At 38.1% G+C, this 19,371-nt stretch overlaps 1 protein-coding gene across 2 annotated transcripts in view; it reads right to left on the reverse strand.

The window, feature by feature from the left end:
- Positions 1 to 19,371, reverse strand: part of ACTR3B (actin related protein 3B) — a 113,455-nt gene that overhangs the window by 89,785 nt on the left and 4,299 nt on the right. Inside the window, exon 2 of one of the 2 annotated variants that reach the window (XM_004702327.2) lies at positions 8,649 to 8,704. The exons of the other annotated variant lie outside the window; for it this stretch is intronic. Within the exon in view, the coding sequence (XP_004702384.1) occupies positions 8,649 to 8,704 (56 nt within the window). The remainder of the gene's footprint in view (positions 1 to 8,648; positions 8,705 to 19,371) is intronic. 2 annotated transcript variants of the gene reach the window in all.

Here is a 19,371-nt window from a genome sequence, read left to right on the forward strand (position 1 = left end):
ATTTTTGCAAACCATATGTAAAGTGTTTTCACAAAGTTTGTGGGAAAATAAAATTAAAAGATGATGGAATTTTCTCTGTGAACTTTTAAATCCTTCTCCCATGTGGCAATAGACTTATATCTAGAATATAAGAAAATTCTCAAAAGCCAGCAATAAAAAGTACACAGTCCAATTAGAAAATAGGCAAAAACAGGAAAAGGCATTTCACTGAAGAGAATACAGAGATAGTACATAAGCACATGAAAAAAGTTCAACACAAAAGCCATCAAGTAAACATTAATTAAGATCATGATTAGCTGGAACTACACACTAATTCTCAATGTAAAAAAACCACTGTCATCGAGTCCATTTCAACTTCTAGCAGTCCAACAGAACAGAGGCTTTAATGCTCTTTTTTGTAATTTAATTATTTTCTTTATTTTTAAAATCATTTTATTGGGGGCTCATAGAACTCATCACAATCCACACATCCATCCATTGTGTCAAGCACATTTGTTTCTACCATCATTGGCTTTAAATCTTTACAGGAGTAGATGGCCTCATCTTTCTTCCACAGAGCAGTTAGCTCTTTGAACCACTCCTCTTGTGGTTAGCAGCTCTATGCATGGTCCACTACACCACCAGGGTTGCTGACATACTTAATGCTAAAATATAGAATAACGACAATAGCAAATGCTGGTGAGATTGTGATGAAATTTAATTTCTCGGAATAGTTACTGGGAATATAAAAGGAACCGGCAACACTGGAATATAGTTTGACAGTTACTTTAAAAACTAAGTATAAGCTTACCATTAAAAATAAAGAAAAAAATTATCATCTAGTCAACTATCATCCACAGCGCCCTCCAAGTACGCAGAGTTGAACTGTACTCTACAGGGTTTCCAAGGCCATGAATCTTTACAGAAGCACATTTCCACATTTTCTTCCTACAGAGCAGCTGGTGGGATCGAACCAGCAACATTTCTGTTAACAGCAGAGTACTTAACCACCAAGGCTCTTAAGATTATCATACAACCAAGCAATTGCATTAAACCCATTGCTATGGAGCAAATTCCATCCCATAGTCCCTTAGAACTGTTTCCAGGGCTGTAATCAAGGAAATCAACTACCACACCTTTCTCTCATGGAACGACTGGTAGGTTTAAACCACTGATTTTTCAGTTAGCAGTCTAGCACTTAACCACTATTTTTCCCAGAGAAATGGAGATATGTCTACACAGAAACCTATACTGCATTAGTCACAGCAATTTTACCTCTGTATGCAATTGTTCATAGAAACTTCACTTGTGAAAGAAAACAAAAATATGGTCTTTGTAAACCCTTCTTCAAAATAAAAAAAATTTTTTTGAAAGACTCAAAAACCTGAGTTCTAAACCTCAACAAAGGGCAGAAATTTCTACCAGTTGTAGCCTGGTAATTCAGAGGGAAGAAGCCAGCACAAAGAAACGAAAACTACAGATTCTAGGCTGCCCTAACAATACATCTGTGGATCTGATCCTTCCCTAGGTGCTCTGAATTTCAGCAGGAGAAAGCATTACGTTGATGCATCGTTTCCATGCCAATCCAGCACTAACACCACAAAGGACTAGTGTTTCTCCCCCAACATATTTGGGGGTGGGAAGGCAAGTCCACCCTGGGGAGGAGAAAACATGATTGAACTTAGGTTGGAAAATTCACAGGTTCCCCACACCTTAGGATAGAAAAAGGCACATCCCACTCACTGCAGCCCTGACAGATAGGAGTGATTCGTGTAAACTGGAGTGTGGAAGTTACATAATCTGGTGCCAATTTGAGACTACTAAGAGTTAAAGGGTGGAGTTTAGCCTGTCAAACAGGTTGCTGCTTGATGACATCATTTGGAGGCACTACAGAGATAAATAGCTCACTGGAGGCGGGACACTGAGACTCTCTGGTTTGGTATGCCTGATGACAAGGCACATGGAGCTACACTAAAGCCCTGGAGCTGGAGGAGCCACATGGAGACCCATGCTAAAGTTGAGATGCTTCCACTGCTGCTGAATCCACAAGACCTTCCTCCCACTGGCCTGTGATCTCCCTGCATTCGTCATCATTGCATGTGTTTCATGAGTCTGAAGAGGAATTTATAGATTGGTAATAAAAAAAAAAGATTGGAAATGGACATATGGGTATCAGACTTATGGACTTGGGCTGGGATGTTTTCTCAATATTCAATCGCTCTTGTATATAAAGCTCTTTCTTATACACATATGAGTGTCTCTGGATTTGTTTCTCTAGTCCATCTGGACTAGCACGTGAAGGCTTACTCTTAATGCCTGGCTGGAACGCTCTGAACTGGACCTGGTTCTACAGTGAACTGTGGCAACACTTCCCTGGTATGCCAGGGGCACAAGTCAGACCTGAAGGGATTGGGGGGTGCAAAATTAGGTGAACCTGCATCAAGAAGAAATTAGCATAAGGAGAGCTTGTAGCCCATCTCTTAGCTCACACTCAGAGGGGATTAATTTAAAGCAGTGGTTCTCAACCTTCCTAATGCAGTTAAGAATTTCTAATACAGTTCTTCATGTTGTGGTGACCCCCCAAACATAAAATTATATTTGCTGCTACTTCATAACTGTAATTTTGCTACTGTTATGAATCATAATACAAATATCTGATATGCAGGATGTATTTTCATTGTTAAAAGTTGAACATAATGAAAGCACAGTGATTAATCGCAAAAAACAGTATGTAATTATATATTGTGAACTATTTATTTCGAATTACAAAAAAAAGAAATTTGTCTTGAAGCATGGTGTAGCATGGGTAACAGTCTTAATATAACAACAATAAACTACATTGCTACATTTTGCAACAGCATGCATAAAAAGCCAACATCAGTGTGTGAAGGCTGAGATAGCTTCTTTCTCACCAGATCAGCATATACCTGGAGACGGATAGACAGTGGTGCCTTGGTTCCTAAGACCATCAGAAATATGTGTTTTCCAATGGTCTTACGCAACCCCTGTGAAAGGGTCGTTCGAACCACAAAGGGGTTGAGAACCACTGAGTTAAAGAGACCTTGGGCCCTGCTCAGATACAGGGGCAGTGAACACAGAAAGGGCAGGAGAACTGGCAAAGTCCTTAACTGTTTGCTGACATCAACTCGGACTCGGGATAGACTAGTACCACACAACCACACTCTTAACTCTGCAAGGGCTACAGCAAGGTATGCAAGGAATGCTATTCATTCTAGACTGTCTCTGAAGCAGCAGTCAATCCCTGTGCACATGGAAAAAAGAAAAAAATGGCACAATTGAGGGGAATACATGCACGATGTGGATACAGAAGAAGTCTTGGAAGAAAACAAAATTTTATATCTTCCTATGAGGGAACTTAGGAGAATGATCTTCAACTGCTTTAAATGAATGGAGGAAATTTTTGACAGAACTGCAGGGGGCCAAAAAGAGAGAGAGAGAGACAGAGAAAACTACAAGAGCATTCTGACCCCCAAAAATGGGGGAAAAACTAGGAATAAGTCAACATCTCCAAATAGAAATTGAGAAAGCGAACACTAAGATATTAGAACTGAATAACATTTTGTAAGAACAAAAACATTGGCAATACAAGTCTGTGATCTCAAAGACAAACCTCTAGAGACCAAAATACAAGAGCCAACTATAAAGAAGACCAAAAGAGCTGACAAAAACATAAGAATTATATGGGACCTTTTCAGATGAAACAACAGACGTTTGATAAACACCTAGAACAGAAACAAGAAAAAATAACCACAGAGAATATAGTTGAATAAATATTGAAACAAAACTTCCATTACATTATGACAGAACAGAAAATAAGTATCCATGACTCTGAGAACCCCAAAAATAATTGACCCCAAAGGAAAATCATCACAACACCTCATAGTCAAACGTTCTAGCATCAATGAAAAATGAAGAACCCTAAGAGTAACCTGGGGGAAAAGAATAATCACCAGTAAAGGCAAACCACTAAGTTCATAATACACTAATACTAAGAGAGTTTAATACATCACTCTCAAGCAAAGAAAGGTGAACCAGAAAAAAAATAACAAAGATACAGAAGAAACAAACAACACAATTAATCAACTTGACCTCATATATTTACAGAACATTTCACCCAACATCTCAATATCCATTTTTTCCACTACACAGAATTGATCATAATCAGAATGCAAGCATCAATAAATTCTAAAACATCAATATACCACAAACCATCTTTTCAGATCACGATGCTATAAAATTAGAAATCAAAATATGATGATCAACCCAAAAAATTCATTACCGGGAAATTGCACTTTGTCAGTTTAATGATTTGTTATACTAATCAGAAGCAAAGAGGTGGAGTGTGATGTCACCTGGAAGAGCCAAGTAACTCGAAGCATCTTCTCATTTGCCACAGGTACTGCTATCTGCTGAGGTGACAGAGACACCCTGAGACGGGCCTAAACTTTAATGCACCTTTTTGGCTTGCTCATGATCAACCGCTGTTTCTATGGTTATCCTGAAACCTGAGTTAATGTAAAATAGCTAGACGTTGACTCCCACAGAGTGTGATTCCAAAGTAAAAAGTATATATTCTTCTTGATATAAAGCTCTTTCTTATAAAAAATAAAATCTGGCATTTCAACGTAAAAAAAAACAAAAACAAGTAAAAGGTGTATATTCTTTAGGACACAATAAAGACTGCCTGCGTTGTTGGTCTCGCCACTGGTGCTCCCTTCTAATAAGCCTTTCTTCCCCTCGATCTTGGACTTAGTGAAATGGCTCTGCTGTTCTTGAGCCTGAACCCATATAATGGAAACAAGAACGTGACTCTAGAGGCAGGGATGGGAAATCTTTTTTCTGCCAAGGGCCATTTGGATATTTATAACATCATTCAAGGGCCACACATAATTATCAAAAACATTAGCCTGTTCATTAACTCATCCCTAATGTGATGGCTAGGAGCCAGGGTGGTGTAGTGGTTATGTGTTGGGCTGTGATCTGAATGGTCAGCAGTTCGAATCCACCAGCTGTTCCTCAAGAGAAAGCGTGGGCTTTCTACTCCTGTAAACAGTCTGAGAAACCCACAGAGGATTACTATGAATCAGCATCAATTCGATGGCAATCGGTAAGTTTGGGTTTTTTTATTTTTTTAATGTGATGGCTAGAACTGCTTCTTCTTTGGTGAGGTATGTTACGTTAGCTGGTACATTGATTAGCTTGCAGGCCTTATAATGGCCATTGGCCTGATGTTCCCCCCACCCCTGCCCTAGAAAAGACACATTCTCTCTGTGTAGGTTCTGGTGGAAGGTCCTTGTTTCTTTAGTTTGTTTTCTGGTTCCTTTGGAGATCTGCGTGTATTTTAGCATCAATCTTCTACCTCTGCTCCTTTGCTTGCTTGTTTAATCTCCTTTATGTTTCAAAAATGATTAACTCAAAACATACCATACACTGATCTTGTCTCATTAACATACACAAACAATCCAAGGCATAGGGGTTAACATTAAAAAAATTTAAAAAAAAGACTTCCAACACATTTTGGGGGAGGAGAGGAACAAAATTCAGTACATAATAATTAGTTACTTTACACAACTAGGACTAGATGGTGGTAACATCTGTTCATTCTGGGGAGTGGGTATGTGAGTTTTTATTACAATGTCTTGTGTGGCTTTTTCCAAAATTTTAAATAACTCTATTTAGTAAAAAAAAAAAAAAACAAGATTAACAGGGTTTAATTTATATTTCCAGTTGAGATCTTCTCTTTGAGCATTGAATCTTTTATCCAATTTTCTATTGGATCACATAACCCAAAATCTTCAAACACTGACGGGCTAAAAAGTATTTACTTTCTCCACACTCCTCCTTGCTCCCTTACTTTCTCCCAGATCCTCCTACGTTCTCCTTCTGCTGATGGGATCACCATGCACTCCACTTTAAGTATTTTTAAAACTCCCAATATGCTCCAACAACTTTTAAAAGGGGTGGGGGTGGGAGCATTTCCTTTAAACCATCAACTCAATTCTGCACAGAAACTCAAACAAAAACAAGAACAGATAAAAAGAGGGCTGCCCTCATAGCAAAGGGGTCAGGCCCAGAGTCTCCATAAACCAGCAGGGTATGTTCCTGAAGCCCCTCAAAATTTGCTTGAAAATTCCTGATTACATAAACAAAATTAAATTCCTTCAGATGACAATTCACAATCCCTTATCAGCTGTCTCTTATCCCCCATTTCCAACCACATCTCTGTTTAGAACCGAAATCGCCAAAAGATTGTCAACAAAGATTTCCTCTTATTTCTTTGCACATGCCCAGTGTCTCACCGCTATGCTTTTAGCTAATGCTTTTACCCCCTCAGGTTCCACAGTCTTGTTCCGGGACTTACCATACACACACCCAGTTTCATCTTTTCTTTTCATAAGGCCCACTTTCACATATATGTACATAACTGAACTGCAGCTTATGAGTGAGCCCCTGTAACCAGAAAAAACCTAGGCCCTCTAGCTACCCCGTCATCTTACAAGCTTTCCTCCTAGGCCTTCTGTCTTTTGCAACAAATTTAGCCAACGATATAGCTGTCCTTTTACTCCTACATTTTTGACATTTTTATTATGTCTCTAACTTCTGCCACTGCTGAGTTCTGATAGCACCAATTTGAAAGTTCTCTTGACTTTTGACAGTGAATGAAATCCTACTCATAACTGACTTCAAATTTCCTTTATTAATGATGAGAGGTTAAGTGGAGTAGCCAATTGAGTGCTGCTGACAGGTTTAGATGGTAGTGCATTCAAGCAAAAGGTGCAAGGTCAGCCTTTTGGAAATACTGCACTTAACCAACTAAAACCAAACGCGCTATCAACAAATGTTACTCTGACTCCTAGCAAGCCTACAGGACAGAGTAGATCTGCTTCACACATCAGGTCTCTGAGGCTGTACATCATTGTGGAAGCAGACTGCCTCATCTTCCTCCCGTGGAGCAGCTGGATGGGTTGACCCTGCATTTAGCAATCCACTGCTTAACCCACTGTGACACTAGGGCTGGTCACTCATGATGGTAAAATCCACTAAAGATACAGTCCTACCGGATTCCAACTATCAATTTTAAATACAGATATAAACAGATCATATGCAGGATATCTCATTCCTGGTATGAAAGTGTCCACCTACAGAAAATAATCAAACTCAGCAGATAACCATCAAGCACAGAACTGGAAGAAGGTGAATTAAATGTGTTCAGGGAATTGAATACATTTTTTCTATGCCTTTGAATACCCATATTTACTGAGAAATTGACTTTAGTCTTTCCTTGATGAAAAATTATGTAAGATTCTGTTCCCTCTTGCTCCCCTACACTGTCTGTAGTCTATACTGATCACCAGGTCCTAGCACTATTATAACATTTAACCATAAAAACTCTCACTGCCATCGAATCTATGCTGATTTATAACAAATTCTACAGGACAGGGTAGAACTGCCCCTTTAGCTCTTTACCGGAGTTAAAAGCCTGTCTTTCTCCCCTGGAGCGGCTGGCTGCTGGTTTCATTCTTCAGCCAATGCATAACCATTACACGACCAAGGCTCTTAACATTTTCCTATGGCAATGTGTAATTTCTAAATCAAAGCTTATCCTACAATAGTTACATTTATAGTGGCAGATTTCCACTTCACTCTTGATTGATAGACCTCCTTATTACGCTTTACAAATAAAAACCTAAAATTTAGATAAGTTCAAATAATTCTTCCCCATAAACAATTGATCCTACCCCTACTGAATTGACATCTGCAGGAATAAAGAATGGAGCACAATGAATTCTTGTTAAAATGTATGGATATTTCTTCTCTTAAGTCTACCATTCTTTGCTGACTAAAACAAAAACAAAACATTTCTCAACACAGTAAATCATGAAATCTCTGTGACTATTGAAAAACATCCTCTAGTACCATGAACAGTACAGTTTAATGACTATCCACCCCACAGAAGCTGCTAGGTTAAAGAAGTATATCCTGACTACCACTAAGCTGATGCCAACTCATAGCAACCCTGTAGGACAAGATAGAGCTACCTCTGTGAGTTCCTGAGACCAACTTGTTATGAGATTGGAAAGCCCCATATTTCTCCAAAGAAGCAGTTGGTGGTTTTGAACTGTTAACCTGGCAGTTAGCAGCCCAACACGAAACAACTACATCACCAGGACTCCTCAAAAGAAGTATACTTACTGAAAATTATTAACTATCTTTAAAGAACCAGAGACACTTTTCTAGCTAGCTAAGATTGAATGAATGGCCCTTGCAGAGAATGACTAAGGGTGATAATTAAACAATATGAACATAATTAATGTCACTGACCTGAACACACGAAGACTGTTGAAATGGAAAAATACTTAATTATCACACACTAAAAAAATAAAATCAAAAGAAAAAAAAAAATACTCTTGCCAATTATCCAAGGCAAAATTTCAAAGGGCTGTATCAGAAAGCTCAAAGAACTACAATGTTGCTTTTTTAAAATATCTAGGCAGCATTCTACAGCAATATTCAAAAATTCATGTAAAAATAAATAACCCTTCCCATTACTCGGATAAATCTTCTAAAAGAAAGTGCAGATAAATGAAAATGCTTAGTACAATCTTGAGAAGCCATCCACTGTAAGCCAGAGATAAAGCTTTACTTACATGAAGGTATAATGAACTGTGGTTCAGTGTTGCCTGCGTAGCCAAGTTTGGTATACCTAAAAGCACAAAGTCATTAACATATGTTTAGGTAGTAATACTTTTCATTGTATTCCATTAATAACGCCTACTCCTCATTTACTGACACATTCTGGTATCAAAGACTAGGTTGTTATGTGAAAATTGGCATAATGCAAAAATGAAGGATGACCACATCCATTCACGAAATGGAGAATGACTGCATCGTTCCATAACTGCCAAATTCAATCATTACATACTGTCAAACCACAGAGAAGCATGACCCAGCCAAGTTGACATAATCTGAACCATCAAGGCCAAGAATTACTCTGGCATGATTACCTTAACATTCACTAGTACCAGGCATACATCTTTAATATGAAAAATAATTGGATAAATTTTTCACCATTGTCATGAATGTGAAATGTCAGATAATATAATCAATAAGTGAGGAGTAGTGTATAATCTATTATAAACTCTCCAAGTCCTAAAATACCAAGTCTCAGAATATTTTCTTGGATTGAATAAAATTTGTGTTTATCAAGATTCAATTAAAAAAGCATTTTAAAACATAAAGGCACCCTGTTTGTTTGTATTGGAAAAAATAATTGAACACATATGCCACATAGTATGCTATATATATTAACTGTGTATTTCTATTAATCTTAAAAACGCATTTACATTCTTTTCATTGAAAAAATACTGTAAGAATAGGATAGATACTATCCCTCTTTGCAAATGAGGTACTAAGAAGTTAATTAAGCTGCCCAAGGCCAAACAGCTAGTGAATTATAGAATAAGAAACCAAGTCTACATACACAGGCTCCAATTTGAGTGCTGATTCTCACAGGAGTGCGCTTACTTCCAAACTTTCTGAGTTTTCGTTAGGTTAGAAAAGTATTCTATTTTGATCAAAATGTCATGGGCATATGTCTAGAAACTGTTACTGCCATCTTCTAAGCAGCAGCAGACAAGAGCATCTCTTTATCATATCATTTCAGAATAAGCCCATTTTCTGTGAAAATACTCTGTTTAATAGACTCCAAAATTCTTAACTGAAAGAAATGCCAAAATACTATCTCCTCCCAAAACAGATAATCTCCTAAACTTTAAAAAAACAAAAAAAGTGCGGTATATTATAAATGAAAGGTTAAAAAGCAAGAGATAAGTTAAAAACAGTTATCGGCTCTTGTTTTCTTATTAAGACTACTGAAATTAATAGCAATAGAAAGTATATGGAAATACAGGGAATCCAGGACGGATGAGCCCTATAGGACCAGTGGTGTGAGTGGCAAAACAGGGAGGGTAAAGGGAGAATGGGTAGGAAAGAGGGAACCGATTACATGGAACTGTGTGTGACCTCCTCCCTGGGGGACAGACAACCGAAAAGTGGATGAAGGGAGAAGTCGGACAGGGCAAGATATGACAAAATACCCATTTATAAACTATCAAGGGCTCATGCAGGAGGGGGGAGCGGGGAGGGAGGGGAAAAATGAGGACCTAATGTCGGGGGTTTAAATGGAGAGAAAATGTTTTGAGAAACGATGTACAAATGCGCTTTACACAATTGATGTGTGTATGGATTGGGATAACAGTTGTATGAGCCCCTAATAAAATGTTAAAAAAAAAAAAGAAAGTATATGGATATCGGAGTCATATCCTGAAATAAAACTTATAATAATGACTTCTTAGTAGTGTTGATAATAACTGTATTTTATTCTATTTTGCAAATATCTATTTTACAAATCATTTCAAGATGCCTAATGCTAATTTTTTTAATGTGGTAGTATCTTCCAAATTTTAAGAAATTAAGGATTTTTTTTAATATCTTCAAATTTTCCTGAGCTACTCCGTACTTAATGGAAAGAAAACAAAAATCCTCACAACTTGACCAATACACAGCATCATAACAAATAATGATAATATTGAAGTTGTCAATGATTTCATTTACTTAGACCTACAATCACACACATACCAAAGCAGCAGTCAAGAAATCAAATGGCATATTCTATTGGGCAATTTTGCTGTAAAGGACCTCTTTAAAGTGTTAATGGGCCAAAAAAAAAAAAAAAAGCTACTTTGGGGACTAAGGCATGCCTGACCCATGTTATTTCCTACAACCTCACATATTCAGAGCTGGACAATGAATAAGGAAAACCAGAGAATTGGTGCCTTTGAACTGTGAATTTGGTGAAGAATACACTACGCACTACCAGAACCAATGTCTCAGAAAGTACAGCACAGCTAGAATATGCCTTACAAGTGAGAAGTATGAGTCTCTGTCTTGCATAGTTGGACATGTAACTAGACGAGGCTAGTCCCTGGAGGAAAGCCATCAGACGCGGGAAAGGAGAGGGTGCACAAACACGAGGAATACCCTCAACAAGATGGACTGACACTATGGCTGCAGCAGTTTGACAGCTTTGATTTTTTTATTTACTGATCCTTTAAAGTATAAAGATCCTGTCGACACAGGGTCACTCCTTTCCTACTCTAACTTCAGAATGATGGTGAAAGGAGTTCCCAGGATGACAGAGATGTACCAGGCAACCAGTCCAGGGGTCCACAGAGACTCAGGAGGCTGGCAGGTCAAAAGTCATCAACAAGATCACTTTTATATTACTTAGTAATCAACAAGATTACCTTTGATGGGCTCATACACTGAATTATCTGTTTAACTTAAGTACAACACCTGCTACAGGACGTGTGCCATCAACACAAGACATTAACCAAACACCAGGATGGCATGAGATCCAGAAAACAGAGAACCAATCCAGGATCAAAAACAAGGAAACAGGTATGTGGCAGTCTAGAAACCAAACTCACTCAGATAGAAAAACGGATCTACAGAAGGGAATGTGTCCTCCCTTACAGAAGGGTCGCAGGGAGGAGACGAGCCAGTCACGGTGCAGTGTAGCAACAATGAAACACACAATTTCCCTCTAGTTCTTTGATGCTTCCTCCCCACACACTATCATGACCCCAATTCTACCTTACAAATCCGACTAGACCAGAGCATGTATACGGGTACAGATAAGAGCTGGAAACACAGGGACTCCAGGACAGACAACACCCTCAGGACCAATGAGAGTAGCCATACAAGGGGAGGAAGGGGAAGGTGGGGGGAGGAAGGGGAACCAAATCACAATGATCTACCTATAACCCCCTCCCAGGGGGATGGACAACAGAAAAGTGGGTGAAGGGAAACATCAGTCAGTGTAAGACATGAAAAAATAATAATAATTTATAAATTATCAAGGGTCATGAGGGAGGATGGGTGGGGAAGGGAGAGGGGAAAATTAGGAGCTGAGATGTTTACAATGCCACTGGTTCTACAAGACTTCCCACCCACTGGGCTGTGATCTTCCTGCATTCAGCATCATTGCCTGTGTTTCGTGAGTCTGAAGAGAGCTTTATAGACTGGTGTCAATCATATGGGCTAATATCGGACTTATGGACTTGATCTGGACTGGGGTGGGATGCTTTCTTAATGTACAATTACCCTTTATATAAAGTTCTCTCATACACATGAGTTTCTATGGATTTGTTTCTCCAGTATACCCGGACTAACACAATCATCAATACCCAATTCCTTGAGACTAGTCTGATATCAGTTCTCCTAAGAGAGACTTACCTCAGGCATAATAAAGTAAACATTCATTACAGATTTAACTAAAAACTGTAACAATAAATCTTTATTTGGAGAATAAGAGTCTAGGTGGTGCAGCGGTGAAGCATTCATTGCTAATGGAATGATCTGTAGTTCTAATCTACCAGCCACTCATTGCAGAAGCAAAGACCTGAAAATCAGCTCCCATAAAGATTTAGGAAAACCTATAGGGCATTTCTATGCTGTCCTATAGGGTCACTATGACTTAAGAGTTGACTCAACAGCACAACATCATTGGGAGAATTGAGACAAGAAAGCAGAGGAGAAGAGAATTAAGTACTCATCTAACATAATAGCAATAGTAGAGTAACGAAATAGATGTCAATTTGCATATTACTTAGAAATATGGAAACCAATGCCAAAGGTTACAAAATTAAAAGCTGAAATTTCTCCTGGGAGAAGGGCAGGGAAAAGCAGCTAGGGTGGTACCCCAACTGTTCGGTTATAAGCCATTTAGAACTATTTGACGAGCGGCACTTTGGGATAAGCATTGGGAGTCTAACTGCAACTTCAGCTGTTCAGATACACATGTTGCTGCAGAACAGCAGTTCACAACCTGTGGGTCACTACCCCTTTGGGGATCAAACGACCCTTTCACAAGAGTCGCCCGATTCATAACAATAGCAAAATTAGTGATGAAGTAGCAATGACAATAATGTTATGGTTGGGGAGTTACCACAACATGAGAAACTATTAAAAGGTCGCAGCATTAGGAAGGTTGAGAACCACTGTTCTAGAGGATGATGATGAGGCTGTCTGCTCCCATGAAGATTTACAATCTCACACAACCTATATAGGGTTACACTGAGTCCTACACAACTCATTTGCAGTAGGCTTGGTTTGAGGTCGATGCATTTAATTCTGATAAAACTTTTATAAAGACAAACTGTTCCATTTTTTGTCTTGCACTCATGTACTCTTAGTTTCATGTTCTTTGCATTTGTTTGGTACATATTTGGCCATCATTTTACTGTCTGAATTACTTTATCTGTAAGCATATCATTTTATTTAGTGAAATATATGCATTTCATTTTGAATCCAACACCAGATGAGTTCCTGCACGTGGGAAAGACATAGGTCTGACTCTCGTTTTAATTCTTACTCTATTCTTTGTTAATGTCTTTGTTTTCTATCTTTTATTCAAAGGTTTCTTTTCTGCAGCTACCTTTCTTCCTTCTAAATTAAGTTGTATATCTCAAAGATATGCAAAGTTTGTTTTCAGAATAGTAATCTTCTCAATGTATCAAATCCACAAAAAGAAATGGACTCCTCACTGCATATTATGAAAGATGAGATAATTAGCACATTCTGATTTCCCCACCTCAGTCCCAACTATATATTGAGCCTTGCAGCAATTTTGTTATTATCTATTATCCTCGTGTTCATATCATTTAAATTTGGGTCAGTATTTATTCAATTACTACAGCTGGCATTTTGATATTTCAATACTTCCATTCATTCATAATTCACTTGGCTAGAGTATTACATGGATGTAAGACTTTTCAGTAAGTTCATAAATGCTATAATTTCTGAGCTTTTGCACATTTCAAAAGATCGGTGCTTTAAAGAATCCCAATTCACTCACACTGAGAGCACCTCACACCAATATTTTTAGATACCGATTTATGATCTTCTGGCAAATCACACTACTGAAAAGTCTGAAATTGAGGATGATTTTTAGAAATTTTTTTTCTGGCTCAAGATCCTCTTCTTTGTCTACTGATTACTTTCTTCTAGTTTACATTGAGCTTCTATGTCTACATGATTATACACTCAAACTGAGTATACAATGCTGTCCCACGATTTCTAATGAATTCTTTGTCTTGAGGACACATCCAATTGCAAACCTTGTAGTAGTGAAGGGTCCAAGAGGAGAGGGCCCATTTTAGGTATTAGCAATTCTTCCTCGGGACATTCTCATATCCTAAGGAGAGCCCCCCTTTAGAGACATGAGATGAGCTACTGCCAGAACAGGCCTCCTTTGCCAATGACCTATTTGTCTTTAGTTCCCAAGAGTACAGGAAGTATTGCGAGAGGCATTTTCAGGGACGTCTCATGTGGGCTTAGACAATGGCAACCAGCCAGAGGTTTGCAAAAATGTCAGATCTCAGTATCCTCCTACCAACTGGCCCACACTTCATAGAACGTTATGTGAATTGTAGCTGTTTTCTATTTTTTGGTTAGTTTTCCTAATTTGGGGAGACTCCAGGAAGGAGTGTTAAGTGAATGTAAATTTATACCATCATATATCCAACAAAGTTTCAAAGAACCTTTTACTTTAAAAAAAGAAAAAAAATATGACATATGGAAAAATCAATGCTATCAGTACACTAGAGGGATTTTTCATAAGTGAAATGAAACTCTATGGTAATTATAAAGAAAGTATAATAATCAATATCTCTATACTCTGATAATGTACATAAACTACAACAACCAAAAAGTGGGGTTGGAAGAAAATGGGCTATTCCAACCAAATCCGTGGCCACTGAGTCAATTTCAACTCAGAGACTGTAAATCTTTACCAGAACATAGAGTCTCATCTTTCTCCCATGGAGAAGCTGATGGTTTTAACTGACAACACTGCAGTTAACAGTCCAACGCTTACCTGGCAGTGCCACCCAGGCTCCTAGAGAATGGGCAGCATACATCAATCAAATAAGCTTGATGATGGTTTTGAGTCATCATGGGACAGATGTTTCATGAGACATCTGTTAATCGGCCTGATAACATGCTTAGTGCTTCTGTTCTATCTCCCAGTTCACTGAGTTTTGCCTAGGATCTAAAAGCTTACAAGAAGCCCCACAAGGCTTCTAGTACTTGGAGCAACGGAGAAAAAAGGAGATGCAAGAACAGGTCAAGAAGAACAAGATGGTACCCAGCTTTCACGACTGAACTTTTTTTTTTTAATCATTTTATTGGGGGCTCATACAACTCTTATCACAATCCATATATACATCAATTGTATAAAGCACATTTGTAAATTCGTTACCTTCATCATTCTCAAAACATTTGCTCTCCACGTAAACCCCTGGCATCAGCTCATTTTCCCCCTCCCTCCCCGCTGCCCCTCCATCAAGAACCCTTGATAATTTATAAATTATTTTGTCATGTCTTACACTGTCCGTTTCCCTTCACCCACCTTTCTGTCGTCCGTCCCCCAGGGAGGAGGTTATATGTAGATCCTATAATCAGTTCCCCCTTTCTACCCCACCTTCCCTCCACTCTCGCCACTGGTCCTGAAGGGATCATCTGTCCTGGATTTCCTGTGTTTCCAGTTCCTATCTGTACTAATGTACATCTTCTGGTCTAGCCAGATTTGTAAGGTAGAATTTGGATCATGATAGTGGAGTTAGTGGGGAGGAAGCATTTAGGAACTAGAGCAAAGTTGTATGTTTCATCATTGCCAGAGTGCACCGACTGGCTTGTCTCCTCCCCGCAACCCTTCCATAAGGGGATCATGACTGAACATTTTGATCAAATATTCTAAGAAAATTCCTAATCAAAATGTGGGAATGCAGTGCAGAATTTCAAATCTTTATGGACTCGAGACTGCAGGCTGGATAGACCTCTGGAACTATTGCCAAGTATTTAATAAAAAAGAAGAGAAAATCTTTTCAACAAAGGGCTAAACAACATTAAATGGGAAAGGGATCCTACTGCGGATATTAGGTGCTGTTGAGTTGCTTCCAACTCATAGTGACCTGTGTATAACAGAGTGAGACCCTGCCCAGTGCAGTGCCAGCCTCACAATTACTCTTATGTTTGAACCCATTGCTTCAGCCACTTTTCCAGTCCATCTTGTCAAAAGTTTTCCTCTTTTTCTCAGCCCTGCTACTTTTCCTAGCATGCTGTCCTTCTACAGAGACTGATCTCTCCTGACAAGTCCACAGTGTTTGAGATGAAGTATAGGCGATGACAGTCTCACCAGCCTTGCCTCAAAGGAGCATTCTGGTTATACCTCTTCCAAAATGGACTTGTTTGTTCTTTTGGCAGTCCATGGTACTTTCAATACTCTTCACCAGCCCCATTATTCAAATGCATTGACTCTTCGTATGTGCATCACAAGACTTCAGCAAAAGAGTAAAAAGAGAGTCCATGGACTGGGAAAAAAATCTTTAGCAATGACACAATGAACTAATCTCTATAATCCATAGCACACTGTGATACCTCATTACGAGAAAAACAAACAACCCAATTAAAAAGTGGGCAAAAGACATGAAAAGGCAAATAAAAAATCTACTGGCTCGAGACTCATGAAAAAAAATGCTCTCAATTATTAACCATCTGGGAGGTATGGATCAAAACAATGGTGAGATATCACCGTACACCAACAACATTAGTCTGTTTAAAAAAATAGAAAACGGAGAGGCTTTGGGGAGACTGAAACTCTCATCCACTGTTGGTGGGTCTGTAAAGATGTGCAGCCACTGTGGAAAGCAATACGGCGGTACCGCAAACAAACAGGAATAGAAATTCCATATGATCCAGCAATATAGCCCCTAGAGAAATAAGTGCCCTAACAGGAACAGATGTGTGCACTCCCATGTCCACTGCAGCACTGTTCACAATAGCAAGAAGTTGGAGGCATTCCAACAGTCCATCAACAGGTGATAGGATAAAGAAATATGGGTACATGCACACAATTGACAACTATGTGACTGTAAAAAACATTGCTGAACAAAATTAGTGAATAAAAAAATAAGGACAATTAGATAAAGCCACTACTATAAGTATAAACACCAAGATAGAGATTAACATTTGTTCTCAAGTCATGAATCATATAATAATCAAATAATAAATAGGAGAGGACCAAATAGTTACTCCATACAGCACTGCCCCACAGTCACTCCAATTTAATGGACTCTCCTACAATTGCGTTATTAAAAGGACTGAAATAATCTGGGTTGGGAGGGAGAAGCTGACTGTCTTGGACTTTGAAGTCATTGGACTCAGTCAAAAATCTTGCTTTCAAGGTTGCCCAGGAATTGGCAACCTAAGACCAACATATATAGGCCATTTCTACTATGTTTTATATGACATGTATTAGTTATACAGGCATAGTTTTACCTTAGTAAATGTAGTCGAAAGATGTATCTTGTGTCTAATCCTCATTGTTTTCTTAAGCAGCATTCAGCCACTTATGTTTTTAACCTGTATAAGTGAATATTCCATGTATTTTAATCTAATAAGCTTTCATATATGTACATTAAGAAGCCCTGGTGGCACAGTGGTTACATGTTGGGCTGCAGGCCACAAGGTCAGTAGTTCAAAACCACCAGGCAGGCACTCCTTGGGAGAAACAGGGGGCTTTCAGGGGTCCATGGTAAGATTACGGGGAAAAAAACCAATTTATTTAACAATATAGTTCATCTTGATATTTGGCAGTGAACTCACTAATAGAAAACATACTTTCTTTTCAAGTACACACAAACCATTCATTCATAAAACTGATGTCTTAAGACCACAAATAAAATTCAGTGAAACCCAAAGAATACAAGAGGGTTTCAAAAAGTTCATGGAGAAATTAAATTAAAAGGTAATGGAATTCTTCCGCAAACTTTTAGAAGCCACGTTATATAAATAAAACAAATAACACTCTGGCTATAGTGTATAAAAAGTAGAAATTGAAAACAAAAGAGGTCCTTCCACTAAAATTTTTAAACATACTAGTATAGATATATTGAGTCAAGAGGTAAACAAAACAAAGTATTTAAAAAATAGATATGATAATGAAAAAATACCCTATTCTATCAAAAAATATTATCATCAACTGTTTATAGTATTCTATGGGGGAAAATTAATTTACCATCCAACTCAAAACCACAGGAAAGCAGGAAGAAACAACAAAGATAAAAACAGACATCCATATGTATGGATTGTGATAAGAGTTGAACAAAACCCCAATAAAATGATTTTTAAAAAATCCATGAGTCACAAAAATTAGAATAAACCCTAAGGCTCATACTTTAAAATGATCGGTTAAATAGAGATAATGCTTAGCTAAACCAACCAAGAAAAAAGGGAATAAGAATATATACAAATTTGAGTGACAAAAGAGGGAAAAGAATCAAAGCAGTATTTTTTAAGAATCACCTGAGAATATATAGAAAAATAAGACACTACCATATAAATTGAGCCCTGGTGGTGTAGTGACTAAGCACTGGGCTGCGATCCTCATGGCTGGCAGTTCATAAACCACCAGCAGCTCTATGGAGGAAAGACTGGGCTTTCTACTCCCGTAAACAGTCTCGAAAACTCATAGGGGATAACTATGAGTTAGGAAAACTCATAGTTTACTATCTGTAGATTTGAAAATCTACATGAAATAGATTATTTTTAATAAAACAATATACTAAATCTGCGGGTTACTTTACTATCTGTAGATTTGAAAATCTACAGGAAATAGATTTTTTTTTAATAAAACAATACACCAAATCTGACCCCAACTGGAGAGAAAATCTAAGCAAACATGAAAGAAATACAGCGAGTAGCAAAAGAACTCTGCCACAAAGAAACATTAAACTTATTGTCACAGGGAAATCCTGCCAGAGCTTTCAAACTCAGATAATCCCAATACTGCCTAAACTATTCCAAATCATAAAAAGGGAGGGAACTTGATTTGTAACAGTGTAACAGTGTATTAGTCTAACACTGACCCCCAACCTGACAAAGACTGTACCAAATAATAAAATTACAAATCAATCTGCTGCACTTAGCAATATTGAAAACTAAAAGCGATTAACAAAAGAATCACACCTACACATAAAAAAGATTGTTATATTCAAATGGAATTTATTCCAGAATGTAAGCATGTTTCCAGAGAAGGGAGTGCATCAGTAGACTCCATGACATAAAAAGGCGAACAAAGAAAACTAGATGCTCCACTCATGAAAAGGATTACTGACAGCATCCAACACATCCAATATCCAGTCATGTTGTAAATACAGTGAACCCTCGTTTATCGCGGTTAATCGGTTCTAGACCCTACCGTGATAAATGAAATTCCGCGAAGTAGGATTCCTTATTTGTAAATCAAAT

The sequence above is a fragment of the Echinops telfairi genome, unplaced genomic scaffold (assembly GCF_000313985.2).
Source record: "Echinops telfairi isolate 266 unplaced genomic scaffold, ASM31398v2 ScPeMD7_31;HRSCAF=116, whole genome shotgun sequence".
Taxonomy (NCBI): domain Eukaryota; kingdom Metazoa; phylum Chordata; class Mammalia; order Afrosoricida; family Tenrecidae; genus Echinops; species Echinops telfairi.